The sequence below is a fragment of the Botrytis cinerea genome, chromosome 8, assembly GCF_000143535.2.
Source record: "Botrytis cinerea B05.10 chromosome 8, complete sequence".
In the NCBI taxonomy this organism is placed as follows: Eukaryota; Fungi; Ascomycota; class Leotiomycetes; order Helotiales; family Sclerotiniaceae; genus Botrytis; species Botrytis cinerea.
The window spans coordinates 2,104,651-2,120,307 of record NC_037317.1 but is presented as its reverse complement, the minus strand read 5'-3'; the positions used below and the strand labels follow the sequence as shown (position 1 = coordinate 2,120,307).

Genomic DNA, 15,657 nt, shown 5'->3' with positions numbered 1-15,657 from the left:
CCGACCTTACCCCTATGAAGGGATTTGGCGGACAGCTTCGAACAAATCGCTTATCCGAAGTGAGTCCGAGAATTGAAGTGCATTTTGATGCTGCAGAGAATATGGAGAATATAAAGACAAAGGTGAAGACGAAAGTGAATTCTACTGTGACTTTTGGGGGTTTTTAAGAACCACTCCTTACAGTTCTGTCAATATCATTCCACTGTGATTTTGACTATGTGTTTGACTCCAACAATAGCCAGCCCAAACACATGCTGTTATGAAGTATGTATAGTATATATATGGCTAACTAGTACATTCTTCCTCAAAACATTCCATAAATCCCTAAGGAAGAAGTATAAAACTGCTTCTGGCGTTTAGATTTTGGCTATCAACTCTTGCTGCCACAATTCAACTTCACCAGCATCTTCCTGAATCCCAAAGTGAGGATTCAGTGAAAAACTATGCGCATCATTCCCCAGATTCACTCGTTTTGGAGACGGCATGGAAATACAACCTCCAACCTTTCATGATCAACACGTGCTACTCAGAGACTTTCAATTGGTATGCGAAGGCGAGGAAGAAGGTGAGGAAGAACGTAGAAGATATGTACAATATGATTCACTTGCTTTTATGATCAGGTGCAGTTCGTAGACAGATAGATTTACCTATACAAAGCAGGGTCGAGACCTCTCCCTTTTCCTGCAAAAACCATACTAATAACAATCATTAACGACTCTCAACAGACTCATACTTCATCGCAAGCCCCATTCGACTGCCACTAGGATTCAAAGACAAATTAGAGAAGCTTGGCTGTTCTATTGAGAACGTGAAGCTGTGGATTAGTATGTCGCTCACTCTGATATGTTGCTCATTCGATTGACCCTATAAGAAAACCACCTCTCTAGAGACCATTTATAGTCTGAATAACTCTATGACAGAACCAAAGACTGGGCGATCCAACATCTGTCCCCATCAGACCAATGCACCTAATTTGATATTTGCATCAAGTAACTTCTTCCAGGTACTCAATGCTCGGTCGCCAGCCCAGTATTATGGAAAAGAGTAAGTGTTGATACAGAATACCGATATGCGACTCTTTCAATTCTGTCTGGAACTGATTACAGACATATCCAGTATTTGTCTTGTGCTTGACTGCTATTTCAGCCATTGATGAACAAGCACGATAAAGATAACCTGAGAAGCTTGTTTGGCCTCCAGAATATTGCTGAACAGCTTCCATATCGCACATAAAACTACTATCCACTACCATCTGCTTGGTACAGCTTCAAGTATCTATGGCAACTCGTCATGTCCTGTCCTGTCCTGCCCTGCCTTGATGAATTTGTGGGCAATAGATGGCCCAGACACAAAACTCTTTTAACATCAGCATTTGGCCCACCACACTATTAGTTAGATACCTCTACTTTCATCTCCATCAATTGCTTCCTGGCGTGCTGGGCGAAAGGCGTATCCATTGTTTTGGGAGAGGTGATGTTTGAGCATACAGACTTGAAAGATACAAGTCTTGAATATCAGATGCCGATACCTACCTAGTATGCTACTAACGATCAATAGTATCTATCTATCACCCTTCGAACCCCTATCTCCTCTTACATGACCGACTTATCCGATCAATCCGATGGAATGACTAGCGGTGTCAGTCCTCCTGCAGCTATCTTTCTACCGCTTTACCCGCCAACCCCAAGTTTCCATTCTCCGATGGCCGCGATGTAATTATATAATTTAGGTTTCTCTCGAAATCCAATCCGACTTAATATCGAACAGTTGCCGACGCTAATGTGCGGTTGGATGGGCCATGGTGGATCATTGCACTGACCATAATATCGGGGATTGAGCTGGGGTCTCCATTTCCTTGGTGCGCTCAACGCTGCGCAGTTTTCGGTGTTAAGCAGCTCGTCGCATGGCGGTCTTGATATTTCCGATGTATCGGACAAGAGCGTCAGGCATGAGGATACAAAAGATGTAATCTTGCATGGCGAGCACAAGGATGGCTTCACGAACAACACCTGGGGGCGTACGAGTACGAAGTGCAACCTTCGAGCTGTGTCGTGTAGGAGCAATTGGAAGATTTCGTACTCAGGGGGGCCTCGGCTTCCGGTCAGTCAGTTACCCGTTCAGTTGCCGTTCATCTACTTATATTGAAGGCATTCCCCAAACCCCGCATTTCTTCGCAAGAGTGGCAGTGTTGCACCGGGTACATCATACCTAGTCCTCATTTATGATAGATTGACTCCAACTTCTTCATGTGGATTCCCTCTCTCGCTTTGGAAATAGTCGGCATTTATACCCAGCTATTGTTTCATCTCTTCCATCTTCAATTCATATATACACCCCTTTGATTCGCTCATCTGCCAGCGTTTTCTGGTTTCTTTTGCCAAACGGACGATTGCCTACCAACGGCGCAAGCATCCTTGCTTCATTTGAGAGCTTAGAGCCTACCAAATAATAAATCCATCATCATGGTTTTTACGCCTCCATCATGGGTTTCCAATGATCCATTGAGTATGTCAAAACTTCAATTCTTTCAATTATGAAGCTTCCTCGCCCGTTTTCGCCTCAAACCTGCACAAGATTTGCTAACAGTCCTCAAAAACAGATATACCAGATGATATACCAATCAGTCAATTCATGCTCAATGAAAAACACGGCAGAAAACCTTTCAAATCATCGCGCAATCCATTCACATGCGGAATCACTGGAAAAACATACACAGTGTCGGAACAAGCGCAACGGGTAGAACATTTAGCAAGAGCTTTGTCAAAAGAATTAGGATGGCAACCAAATGCTGGAACGGAATGGGACAAAGTAATGGGGATATTTTCCCTCAATAGTGTAGGAGGATCCGTTCAAACATCAGGAAGTCGGGGGGCTAATGATTTGGCAGATTGATTTCATGACATTGGCATATGCAGTTCATGAATTGGGCGGAGTGGCTTCGCCTGCAAATGCTCAATATTCTGCTCCAGAATTGGAATTTCAATTGAAGTCTTCAGGGGCTAAAGCACTTTTTACGGTACGATCTTTGGGTGCCACGAGAATTTGAACTATGGAACTAATTCAAAGATAGTGTATACCTTTACTCGAGACTGCTTTGCAGGCTGCCAAGGGTGCCGGAATTAAAAATGATAGAATCTATATTTTAGATTTGCCAGAGATGTTGACTGGAGGCAAGAAAGTACCATTCAAGACTGCAGACGATTTGATTTCTGCAGGAGAAAAGCTTCCAAAATTAGAGCCATTGAGAATGGAGAAGGGACAAGCAGCTCGACAAACAGCATATTTGTGTTATTCGAGTGGAACTTCAGGGCTACCCGTAAGTATTTTTCCTGGATACAATTGAGACAATTCTCAAAATGATTCCGCGAACCGCGGATCCCCCTGAATATGGCTAACAAGATATCAGAAAGGAGTTATGATCAGCCACCAAAATGTCATTTCCAATGTCCTGCAACTCAAAGCATACGAGGCAAATTACAGAGATCAATGGGAAACAGACACAGAAGTCGGCTTAGGTCTTCTTCCTCTAAGCCATATTTATGGTTTAGTCGTCGTAGCCCAAGGAACAACTTATCGCGGCGATGAAATAATTGTTCTCCCCAAATTCGAGCTCAAATTATTCCTAAACAGTATCCAAACCTATAAAATCCGAGGTCTCTTTCTCGTAAGTATTCTCCACATGAAATGCATTGCAAATCAAAATCTCACGGTCATTAGGTCCCTCCCATTATTATCCAACTCGTAAACAATCAATCCATCTGCTCCAAATATGACATTAGTTCCGTTCGAGGTCTTTTCACCGGAGCCGCACCTCTCGGTACAGAAACTGCAGAGGAGCTCCAAAAACTCTATCCTAAATGGGTTATTCAACAAGGCTATGGTATATACTCCTACCCCTCTACTCTCCCATCAAAACACATCACATCTAACATTCCCCTCTCAGGCCTAACCGAAACCTCCACCGTCGTATGCATGTCCTCATTCAAAGATCTCTGGCTCGGCTCATGCGGCTCCCTTATCCCCGGCGTGCGCGTAAAATTAGTCAATCCAGAAGGTGTCGAAGTCACGGGTCTTAACCAACCAGGTGAATTGGTCGTCCAATCCAAATCCGTCGTTCTCGGCTATCTCAATAACGAAAAAGCGAACAACGAGACGTTTCTCCCGGACACAGATGGAAATGGTAGATGGATGCGCACGGGTGATGAAGCTGAGATACGTGTGAGTCCGGCGGGAAATGAACATATTTTCATCGTGGATAGGATTAAGGAACTTATTAAAGTAAAGGTAAGCAAATCTCCCTCCCCTCTCAAGAATTTCACCATCTCCCCTTTTCTCCTCTACAGTTCTCCTTCCTCCAAAAAACGCCCCATCTAACCTCCACCCAGGGTCTCCAAGTCGCCCCCGCCGAGCTCGAATCCCACCTCCTCTCGCACCCCTCCGTCGCGGACTGCGCCGTCATCCCCGTCCCCGACGCCGCAGCCGGCGAAATCCCCAAAGCCTACGTTGTGAAATCCACATCCGTCGGCATCGAAGAAAACGACGCCCTGGTTAAGAGAGATATCAGTAAATGGGTGGAGGACCATAAGGCGAGACATAAGTGGTTGAAAGGAGGTGTGGAGTTTATTGATGTCATTCCAAAGAGTCCGAGCGGCAAGATCTTGAGGAGGTTGTTGAGGGATAGAGAAAAGGAGGCGAGGAGGGCAAAGGGCGCGAAGTTGTAGTTGTGAGGTTGCGGAAAGGAGAGTCATTGCAGGCAGTAGTAGGATCTTCGATATTGATTTTGTATCGAAAGTTCATCCTACATGTATTTTTAGATTGAACTGGGTTGGATTGACTAGAATTGGACTGGATGAACAATACAGTTTAATCAGTACACATGGCGATATGGATTTTATCTACTTGTTTTTTGATGTAAATTTTAATTGAAATTTATAAGTAATCGCTTGCCTGCTTGCTCACATGCTTGTTTGTAAATGAAAATGTCTATTGTCCACCACGAATTCTATAATTCATGTAATATAAAAACTCCTCCGCCATCCATCCATCCATGCCTAACATCGAGCCATTCATTCATTCATTCATTCCCCTACCCTAAATAGCCGATTCAAAAACCAAACTAATCCCATCGTCACCCGCCGTCACAATTCTATTTCCATCACCCTGCACAAATCCCATGACGCCCACCCCATCTCCCCTATGCCCCTTCCACTCTCCCACCAATCCCGAATTCGCAATTCCCGTTCCGCCCCTCGCGTCCCATCGTCTGACTACTCCATCCATGCCGCAACTCGTCAGTAGCCAGCCCCCCGATTGTGTATTCTTTACGAATTCTACCTTCACCACCGCGTGCTCCTCGTGCGCTTCTTTGATATGTCTCCGCACTGCGAATCGATGCGCCGAGTCGAAGAGCGCAATACTTCCATCCACGCTCGCGGCTGCCATGAGGGTTAATGGGGGTTGTGCAAATGCAATCGATTCGATTCCATCGCCCTGCGCTTGAAGATCCGCGAGAATCTGTCCGGATTGACCTGGAGCCGCGCCCGCACCGGACGCATCGGGTAAGCGGGGTAACCCGACGATTTTGATCGATCCCCCTGCTCCTCCGGCTGCGACAAATGAGCCGCTTGGCGCGATACCCACGCTGAAGAGTCCGCCTTCGACTGCAAAGCGTTGATCTAAGGCTGTGAGTCCTACGACCGTTTGTCCACCTTCTCCTGTTAATCCCGCGGCCGCAGCTTCTCCAAATACATCCCACACATACAAGGAACCATCCTCGCTAACCGTCGCCAACAGCCTTCCATCCGCCGACCACGCTCCCGCAGTACAACTCTCCGTGTGTGCAAAATAACTCTGCACCAATTGCAGCGGCGCCTTCTTCTGACTCGGGTCCACAGTATACACCCACACCGATCCATCATTCGCACCAAACGCAAACGTATTCGGCGACTGCGCATACGGACACGCAACCAACCAGTTAATCTCCTCGACCTCGCGCGCCTCGGTATACTTCTTCCACTTGCTCCCATTCGTCACATACACCTGGACTTTCCCATCCAGTCCGCCAGAAACCAAAAACTTTCCATCCGGCTGCGAAAACGCCAGCGCGTTGATCGAATCCGTGTGGCCCTCGAGTTTGAAGATCGGCTCCAGACTCCCCCGCTCTACCCGCTCGTTGGGATTGCTCTGATAGCTTGCGGGCAATACGGGCGTAGGCGCAGGCGTCGCATCGAAAATATATCCAACGCCGGGAGCGTTATCGGCATCGCCGTCCGAGCCACCGGTAGCGACGAGCTCGGGGCGCAGCGGATGCTGCGCAATGCAGAAGATGGAGTCGCCGTGGGCGTCCATGTGGGCGGCAGAATCGTTCTGCAGTTGGATTTCTTCTTCTTGCATTTCTTGCTCGTTAGGGTCGTGCTCTTCGTCGCCCGAGTCCATGGCCGCGTCGCCGTCTATGTCGGTGATTTCTTCGGCGGCGTCCGCGGGGTCGAACATCTCGTTGTCGTCTTCGTTGATGGGGTCATCGTCGTGGGGGTGGTGGGAGGAGGACATGGTGGTTTACTTGTTGATGCGGTTTTGTAAAGGGTATAGGAGAAGAAGGAGAAAAAAGAAGAAACAAACTAAACGTGCCGTAAAAGCAAGAGTAAAAACAAAACTTTCAGAAGAAACCCCAATATCTTTTATCTCTAGACTTCTCTCCAAACAATTCTCACAAGTTAGAATAATAAAATCCTTCGAATTTCTTCCGCGTTCGAAAATGCTTTGCTTGATTGATAATCTTTTTTTTTTCTTCTGACCTGTAATTTATTTTGCCCCGCGATGCACAGACCATTCTTTCATTCATTGCCCCTCCATTAGTAGGGATTCGATATCCCCGAAGGAAGCTTATAAATAAATAAATAAATCAATCAATGCCAAGTGAGTGAGTAACTAACAAGTATGAGGTGGGATTGTCGAATCTTGGGAGTTTATTCATTTTCATGTGCAGTTTGTTTGTCTGGGTATGAATTCATCGATTCGACGATTGATTCGAATGGAACAAAATGGGAGGAGAAAGGCAGAGAGAGAGAGACTCCTTTCTTGTGGATACTGGGTTGGAGTAATGAGTATACGAGAGGATGACCGGTGTGACTCTTCGGTAGACACTGTGGATGTGAAGGATATCGGTTGGACTCTGTAGATGTGGGATTTGGAGCGTTATCTTATATTTATACTACGTATCTAATATATCTTTCATACTCTAACCTATTTTTTTTCTCCCATTGTTATCGAGAGATTCTGCACACTTACTTGCTTGTGTGGGAATGGGTTAAGAAATTCAACAAGAATTCTCCGGAGGGCGATGAGTGATACGGTTGTGGGAGTTCTAAGATACACATGAAAAGAAAACCATATGGGAGAAAGCGAATAGGTATTCCACTCTGGATTATTCAGAAAAGAGTTGGGGGATATGAGGAGAGAGATGGTAAACGTCACCATTATCAATTTGAATCACATCAATGCATAATTTATACTCGATAGATATTCTTGACATCCATCATATGAATCTATATAAATTGAACTTTCCTCCTCCCCCAGATTCATATCCCCGTCTTTGCACCATATCATATCCTAGAAATACTATTCAAAAAGTCCTCTAATAATTCTCTCCTGTACGGACCCCTAACCCGAATTCCTGATCCTCTCATCCCTAAACCCCCTTTCTGCTCCTCTCACATCCTCCCCGTCATTCAATTTCCTACATTATCCACATCATCACCCTCTCCTATAAGTTCAGGAGTATAACGACGCCGAAATCTCCCACGTAAGCGGTTCGGATTTCCCTGTTCTTCTTGACACGAATCATGTTTTTGACAGCTATCTACTGGTTGAAAAGCTCCTGTCGAGGTTGCATTTACCGAATAGAGGGAAATGAGTATGAAGAGAATGGTGGTGAAGAAGAGGGAGGGGGGATGAATGTGCATATTGAAACGCTGTGTTGACGTCGACGATGTGAGTTTGTACTTTGTCGTGGTTTGGAGTAGAGACTGGAAGAGTTCCGATGCGGGAGTGTTGGATGTATTTTATGTGTTCTAATTTTTTGATTTTGTACGAGGAGTTGTGAGTTCTAAGTGTTTTGACTAAGGATGCCGTGTGGTGGGTTTGTATTTCGGTGTCTTGAGATTTGAAGCTTGTACTTTGTAGCTGAAAGAAATAGAGAGAACTAAAATAGTAAAAAATAGCAGCATATATGTAATTACAAAATTGTGCACAAAATGACTAGAAAGTGCTTTGAGGGCTTAATCGAAATAAGAAGTTCATGAATCATGAATCATAAATCCGACCTGCCAAACTTGATCACCAGATCTGACTCTATGAATGTCAAATATTCGAATGACAAAATCATTGCTCAATTCCCAGTTTTACAGTTCCTCTTCCTAGGCGTTTAAATTGAAAAAGACCTTCCATACTTTGTTGATCATGTATTGGTTACTCGAAGACAGGAGCTTCGTGGTGAACATTCAGCCGCCGTCAACATTGAGGCTGGGTGCCCCATCCAGGCCACCTCAGCATGAGATTGCAAGTTAATCATAAGCAGAAATTACCAAGCCAAATAGCATCCAAACCGTATATGCAGATACCTGATTGATAACTAAACCACCTGATAATTTCTGACGGACGCTTTCACCAATCAAAGTCACAATAGACGTGATACACCTGTGATTCACCAAAAAGCTTGTGACTATGCTTTTCGACAAGATTCTAGAGAAGATATAAACCCAAGTTAACTTATCAACCATGGCAGATGCGACACGGTGGCATAATTTCCTCGTAAGGTACAAGCGGTAATCGAAGATCGAACTCTCCTGCCTTAAGAACGTGAACATCTAGGGTTGGCGTCTAGATTTTCAAAGGGAGGTCATCTTATTTGTATTTTCTATGGCGTTACAACTCCTCTAATATTGAAGAGAGGAACGAAGGCCGAAGAACAGATCAACAAAATAAGGTATCAGAGCAACCAACTGCGTGCTATAAAATCAAGCTCGGACGGGTGGGAGAAAATAAATCTGAAGCACGAGTCCTCAGCATAGTGGCAAAGGAATGAACAAATACAGCGTTCTGCCAACAGAAACCTAGAAACGATCATAATCCACTAGTGCAACTGGTGATCTCTCGCTTAGACAAAAATCACTTGTAGTTCGTAGCCTACTGTATAGCAAAGGTACGAAGATAATACTTATTATTACTAGAAAGACCAATAGCACGGACTTGTACGAAGTTTCAGAACCTGATCCGGTAAGTTATCAGTTTATAGGCAAGTGTTGTCCGAATAGGAAAACGGATGCAGAGGCAATATCGCTCCAAGAAGAACGTCCAGTAACAAATCTTCAAATATTTGAATTTCGATGAAGCAACTTGCAATCGGGCATAAACGCTCAAGCTGCATGGTAATTAAATCGACGCTACCTTTTGTGGTGTATCTCTCAACTATTGAAATTCAACCAGCCTCTAAGATCTGCCTTTAAGGTCAAATTAAAACACGATCTTCTTCATACATCATCTACCTCTCGAATGTCAAATCCAAATAATCCGTTACTCGCCACACTACTTTCATTGACCAATTTCTGAGCAGTTTCTACACCAGCAGTTGGAACTCGATATTCGAATCGCTTTCCCTTGGCAGGCAATCGGCCATCTGGAAGAGGATATGGGAATGGAAGATACTCAGGTAAGAGACCGAGCTGACGGAGGGCTGTGGCTTGATCCCAGGCAATATGTTCATGATATAAACGATCACCACGAACATTCACCACAGAAGTAAATGGGATCCGTGCATATTTGTGAGTTGGCGGAACTCCAGGGAGACTATCAGAATGTTAATTAAAAATTCGTTACACATTTCGAATGATACTCACATCCAATCTATCACTCTATCATGCGTGAAACTGAAAACGAATTCATCAATAACGCGGTCAACACCAACTGTCCGACTAACAAGTTCGAGCTTCGTGTCTTCCGGGTTATTAAAAACAAAGTGGTTGGTGTAAAAATCTGTTAGAGGTCCTCTTCCAATTCCACCAGTCATCTAGGGGAGAGTAATATGTATTAGTATAAAGATAAAGCAGTCACCAGATCACGCACTGTTGGAATATGATTTACATATGGTTGATCAACCATAGTACCCATTGTTTTCTTAACATTCCGTTCCCCGAATTCATAGAGTGTATGCTCATCCCAAATAGCTTCAAGATCAAAGACAGGTCCACCCAGGTGTTTTTTGATGAAACCAAGACTTCTCGTATGTGCTACACCCGCACTCCCGGGATCATAGTGATTATGACTAGGGAGGATAAAGTTTGTCGACTTTGTTGTGGCATACACATGAGAAATATCTTCAGATCTCAACTGAGGGCCTTGTAGGGCCGCGGAGCTGTGAACCATCAATGGAGATACAGATTTGTGCGTAAGTTTTTCAGTCAGTTGTTTGGTATCATTAGTGAAGAAAATTGCGACTGAAAAAACTCCTCCGAGCAACAATTTCAAGACAGAATCAGTGTGCATGTTTTTATCCAAGTTTTCAGCATAGACTAAACGAGAAAATACAATGTCAGCTACACAACGTAGATGATCTGGACATTGCAATGGACACAAATCAACATAAAAACATACAAATGAGTCCCAATTTATCAGAATCGGTACATTCTGGTGAAGACTTTAGAGCTTTTATACCCGACTCCAGGCAAGCTTGCAAATCCGCTTCACCAGCTTTCAATGCATGCTCAGGAATTGTAACATTCACAACAACAAAACTTTCTTCTGCCCATTTTTGAATCGGCTCTGGATCAAGTGTTTTGCGATCAGTTCGTGAGGTGTAACTCTCTGGTGTTAGGATTAATAACCCTGGACCTCTACCTCTCCTAGATAGAGGCTTTTGAATCGTCAATCGATCACCTAGATGATGAGGTTGTGAAATCAAGTCTTTTTCAACAGTATTCATGTTGTCACCGTGGTATGGAACGGCTGATTATGGGAATAGTCAATATTCTTGAAGACGTTTTCGGTGGCGTGGGGAGGAGAGAGATACTAGGTAGCCTCAGGCAACCGTATCGTGCGGAGAATTGTTCACATCAATATCATTGTGATGTCCACGGCGACCTCGGAATGCCAACATCGCAACTGTGGTTGTATGTCACGTGATAGTACTGTGAGCTTTTGTTGGCGTTCCTATCAGCGGCTTGTCTCACTCACTCTACACTGTGTATTGTAGACTTATGGACCTCGCAATGCATACTTCACACTGTATAGTCTATCAACACTACCTATGTGTACTCGAGTGCACACTGCACATTATAGACTGTACTCGTCCATACTAGACATTCCAAGTAATGCCCAGTAGATTCCACGGGATTTCCTTGGATGTTCCCTTACTCATCCATCGTGAGATCAAGTTATCAAGTTTTGAAAATCCTTGCATCTTTTCCTACAGCTTTGTAAGATCACGTGGATCTCAACTGGTCGCCAGATGTGCTCAGACATTTTTTTCTCTCCATTTTATCTTTTTGCACTCTTCTATGACGTCATTTGGCGTTTACCCCCGCCAATGCCGCCATAGCTCACAATGTGCTACGGTGCCGGTATGGGCCTAGTCCTAGTATCTCTTCAAGCCAAAATAAACAATACTGGCGCCAGGACTTTACTAGTAACTATTTTCCAAAATCAGGAGATTGTAGGAAAAAAGCATAAATATACCTAGCTAACGACTTGGTCCCTTCAACAAAACCCTACCCGACGTTCATCATCATTTAAGGGTTCCGGAACTTCAACTCTTTTCACGGTCATGTTGACGTTCATAACTCTTCATCCAGAATCCAGCAATCTTTACAACAGAACATGCGATTGATCGTTCTAGTCAACATCAAGACCAACAGCAATTACGAATAGCATCACTGTCTTCGCACATAATTTCAAAATGGAAGACAAAGACAAGGACAGGGACAGGGACACAGTCAACCCAAAGAGACGGCGGGGTCTTGGTATTGTGACGCCAAATGCTTGCACAGAATGTAGAAAGAAACGTGCAAAGGTATTATTTACAGTATTTGTTTCTACCAATCCAGGCTTCGTTGCCTTCTCCCCATCGTCTGAATAGTGTCTTTGGTCAATGCTAACATTTTTGATTTTATAGTGTGATGGCGAGACTCCCTGCGCAAGATGTGCATCTCAAAAGAACGTCGAATGCGTTTACGAAGTTCCCGTACGTCAATCGAAAGAGAATATGAGATCCGAGATCGAACATTTAAAGGCATATCAACAACAAAGTGAGCGTGTGCTTGCTGCTATCGCTTCACAGGATCAAACCGCGCAGGTAATCGATCGACTTCGACAAGGGGAAGGATTAAAAAGCATTGCGGACAAGTTACAAACTCCACCACAAATTTCATCGGCGGATGGAGAAAATATTACGACATACACAAGTTTTACCGATCATCAAGCAATTGGAAATGCACTCAGGCCGGTCAGAGGGATCATAACAGCTCCATTCACATCATGGGGGAGAAGTGGTATGCAAGGGCCAACTGCCGACTTTCAACATGGGGAAATGCAAGGAATGTGGAATCAATGGCCTGATACTCACAACATATCATCTGGTATGGCTGCTGGAGATGACTTGATGAATTGGGAAACGGAACCTGTTAATTTGCCTGAGAATAATAATCATCCGGCAATTGGAGGCACCTGGCCGGAAGAAGCATCCAATCATTCTACTCCGAATAGCACAGTACTATATGCTAGAGGTCAAGGTCAAGAGACGATTCTCGGTCAAGGAATTGGTTCATTGCGGGAAGATAGTCCAACCTATCCACCTGCATCCTGGACCAAAGTTACCTCGGATTCTGAATTCGTAGACCATCTTATGGCGCTTTATTTTTGCTGGGAATATCCCACATTTGCCTCTTTGAGCAAGGAGCATTTTCTTCATGATTATAAAACTGGAAAAACAGTGCATTGCAGTGAGCTACTAGTGAATGCGATATTGGCTTTAGGATGTCGATTCTCTGCTAATGTAAATGCAAGAACTGATCCTCACGATAGTAGTACTGCTGGTGGTCATTTCTTCGCCGAAGCAACTCGCTTGCTTAAATTGGAAAAAGACCAACACTCTTTGACAACAATTCAAGCATTGGGCCTGATGGCAATTAGAGAGGCAAGTGGAGGTCGCTCCAGTGCAAGTATTTATCTTTCAGGGCAATCACTTCGATTGGCAATTGAGATGGGTCTTCATCTTGAAGCTGAGGGTCAAAGGCCTAGTGAACCAGTAGGGGGATCACAAGCGGTACGACTAGCCACATTTTGGGGAGCCTTTTCTTTAGACCAGTAAGTTTGGATTTAAATTTCTCTCAATAGAATCTATTGGCATGGATCTGTTCATGGGTGTTCTGATGAGTAAGTACTGATACATTATAGAGCCTGGTCATTGACTATTGGGCGAGTACCTCAATTTTCACATATAACCAAGTTAAACGTAAAACCAGCAATTGTAAGTACAGTTGAGGCATCTGCTTGGATCCCTTATACAGATGATGGTAAGTTTATACGGTGACACATACTTTGAGATATTCTAGCTGACACATTTAGGAGCACCACTTGAGCGTAATTGTACTCAGCCATCAAATATCAGAAGTGTATACGCAACATTTTGTGAGCTTTCTGAGCTAATTCACCAATCTTTGTATCTTTTCTATGCACCTGGCTCCAATATCAACAGCAATTCGCTACTCCGAGTATATACCAAGTTTCTCCGATGGTATGACTCAATTCCTGCGGCTTTACGTTTAGGACACAACTTTACACCATCCGTATTATTTTCACAGTAAGTATTAGGGTAAGCCGTGTGCAACATAAGTCATGTGCTAACGAGGTATTTCTAGTATGTACTATCACTATGCCATCTTACTTTTATTCCGCCCCTTTATTAAACTTTCTCTAATCGGATCGGGAGTTTCGCCCCGTGATGTTTGTAATCAAGCTGCGGATGCAATTTCTGCCCTCACCAGCTCCTACGCCCAACTTTACACGCTGAGGCGTACTCCCTCTTTTGTACCTCATTTTATACTCGCCTCAAGTATTACTCACCTCGTAACACTAGGCAATGCAAAAACTGGCGTTGAGAAGGTCACTCAAGGAATCACGGATCTCAGAGAGATGGCTAGCTGTCATGGATTTGCTGCTCGCGCCTGCAATATCCTTCGTCATCTGGCTAAAAAGTGGGATATCGAAGTCCCTGATGATAGCCAAGAGCCAATAGAACCTGACATCTTCGATGCCCAAGCTCGTCCTTCTCCCAACTCTCTTAATCAATTTTGTACACAAGTTGATGAGGCGGATATGATGCGCGGTATTGGTCTAGCAGGGGAAGAAGAAAATCCTCTCTTTTGGCCTTTCCCTATGCAAGGAAGACCATTAATGCAATATGCTGGAGGGAATTTGGGAAAGTTGGGATTCGAGAGGTTGAAAGAATGAGTGGAAATCTGGAATTGGTGTTATGGATTTATAGGAGAAGCTGGACGTATACCCCGTTTCGTATCGGGAAAGCCGATTTGATATGGAATATTGATAAAAGAAGAAGTGAAAAGCGAATCCAATTTGTTTCATGGGTACAGTGGGTACGGTGGGTGGGAACGGATGGGCATGAGAATATGATACCTTGGAGGCGTTTTGTCTTTCTTGCGGGATTAACAAATGACGGGCGGTTTGGAGAGGGCTTTATCAAGATCTGAAATTGGAAATTGAATGGAATGGAATGGAATGGAATGGAATGAAATGGCATTTACAGAAGTCTGTAATCTATTATACTGCACGGGGTAGCATATCTATTACATACGTACGGCTTTACTGCTCCCTCTAATTTTAATTCAGAGTAGGATTGAAATCATAAGGATTTTAACCCTACAAAGAAGATGTCGTTTTATTGTTGAAAAATTGTCTAGTGATGCATATATGTGTATATGTACTCCCTCGAGAACTTGGTTTATTAGGTACTTCCCATATCCCCTATTCTATTAAAAGAGTATCCTTCGAGTGATCGATCAGAGATATGCCGAGAAGTCTCATTCTTGATAGCCTAGCCACTTATCCACTTACCTATATATCCATCTATCTACCAACCCAACCCAACCAGCCCGGCTTCCACACGAATGTGGAAATCTGTTTCTTCGATTGTGTGCGAGGGGGGTGATTGTGAGATGGGGATTGGGATTTGGATTTGGATTGGGATGGGAGATAGGGGGTTTGCAGAATGAGAATGAGAATGATGATATGGATGAGTATCAGTATGTAATCTTACCATCAAGAGGGGCTACCTAGGCTAATCGTAATCCGTAAGTAATACAAAATGTGAATCTTGATGTATAAGTTATTAGGTATTAGACATGTAGCTCCTTCTCATCGACCATGCTATCTATATATTACACATGACGAGGATAACAATAACAATAACAATGACGATGATGATGATGATGATGATGATGATGATGATGATGATGATGATGATGATGATGATGATGATGATGATATTACTCGTAATTTAAAATCGAGTCTTCTCCGAAAAGAAATGTTTGATATTGATGTTGATAGTAATAGTAATAGTAATAGTAATATCAATCTACCGAATCAACCAAC

General features: G+C 43.8%; 5 protein-coding genes across 6 annotated transcripts; 3 read left to right on the top strand and 2 right to left on the bottom strand.

Moving 5' to 3' along the window:
* The first annotated feature begins 636 nt into the window (after positions 1 to 636).
* Positions 637 to 1,746, top strand: BCIN_08g05610 (hypothetical protein). The gene is made up of 2 exons (XM_024694724.1): positions 637 to 1,044; positions 1,558 to 1,746. Exons 1-2 carry the CDS (start codon positions 914 to 916, stop codon positions 1,598 to 1,600), a joined length of 174 nt encoding a protein of 57 aa, XP_024550516.1. The 5' UTR covers positions 637 to 913; the 3' UTR covers positions 1,601 to 1,746.
* Positions 1,747 to 1,914: 168 nt separating this feature from the next.
* BCIN_08g05600 (hypothetical protein) lies at positions 1,915 to 4,885 on the top strand. The gene is made up of 8 exons (XM_024694723.1): positions 1,915 to 2,505; positions 2,600 to 2,835; positions 2,888 to 3,016; positions 3,071 to 3,316; positions 3,407 to 3,664; positions 3,718 to 3,880; positions 3,944 to 4,284; positions 4,386 to 4,885. Exons 1-8 carry the CDS (start codon positions 2,463 to 2,465, stop codon positions 4,719 to 4,721), a joined length of 1,752 nt encoding a protein of 583 aa, XP_024550515.1. The 5' UTR covers positions 1,915 to 2,462; the 3' UTR covers positions 4,722 to 4,885.
* Positions 4,886 to 4,907: 22 nt separating this feature from the next.
* On the bottom strand, positions 4,908 to 6,795 carry Bcsqt1. Its single transcript, XM_001552997.2, has one exon. The coding sequence runs from the start codon at positions 6,547 to 6,549 to the stop codon at positions 5,092 to 5,094; it is 1,458 nt and encodes a 485-aa protein (XP_001553047.1). The 5' UTR covers positions 6,550 to 6,795; the 3' UTR covers positions 4,908 to 5,091.
* A 2,392-nt stretch (positions 6,796 to 9,187) lies between these two features.
* On the bottom strand, positions 9,188 to 11,258 carry BCIN_08g05580 (hypothetical protein). The gene is made up of 4 exons (XM_024694722.1): positions 10,648 to 11,258; positions 10,120 to 10,565; positions 9,894 to 10,063; positions 9,188 to 9,843 (listed from the first exon to the last, which is right to left on the bottom strand). The coding sequence occupies exons 1-4, from the start codon at positions 10,973 to 10,975 to the stop codon at positions 9,528 to 9,530; spliced, it is 1,260 nt and encodes a 419-aa protein (XP_024550514.1). The 5' UTR covers positions 10,976 to 11,258; the 3' UTR covers positions 9,188 to 9,527.
* Positions 11,259 to 11,641: 383 nt separating this feature from the next.
* BcnirA lies at positions 11,642 to 15,464 on the top strand. Of its 2 annotated transcripts, none has more exons than XM_024694721.1 (5): positions 11,642 to 12,061; positions 12,164 to 13,353; positions 13,444 to 13,562; positions 13,618 to 13,849; positions 13,908 to 15,464. In XM_024694721.1, exons 1-5 carry the CDS (start codon positions 11,948 to 11,950, stop codon positions 14,497 to 14,499), a joined length of 2,247 nt encoding a protein of 748 aa, XP_024550513.1. In that variant the 5' UTR covers positions 11,642 to 11,947; the 3' UTR covers positions 14,500 to 15,464. The 2 variants fall into 2 exon arrangements, with proteins under 2 accessions (XP_024550513.1, XP_001553044.1); XM_001552994.2 differs by having other exon boundaries at positions 13,615 to 13,849.
* The last annotated feature ends 193 nt before the right edge of the window (positions 15,465 to 15,657 follow it).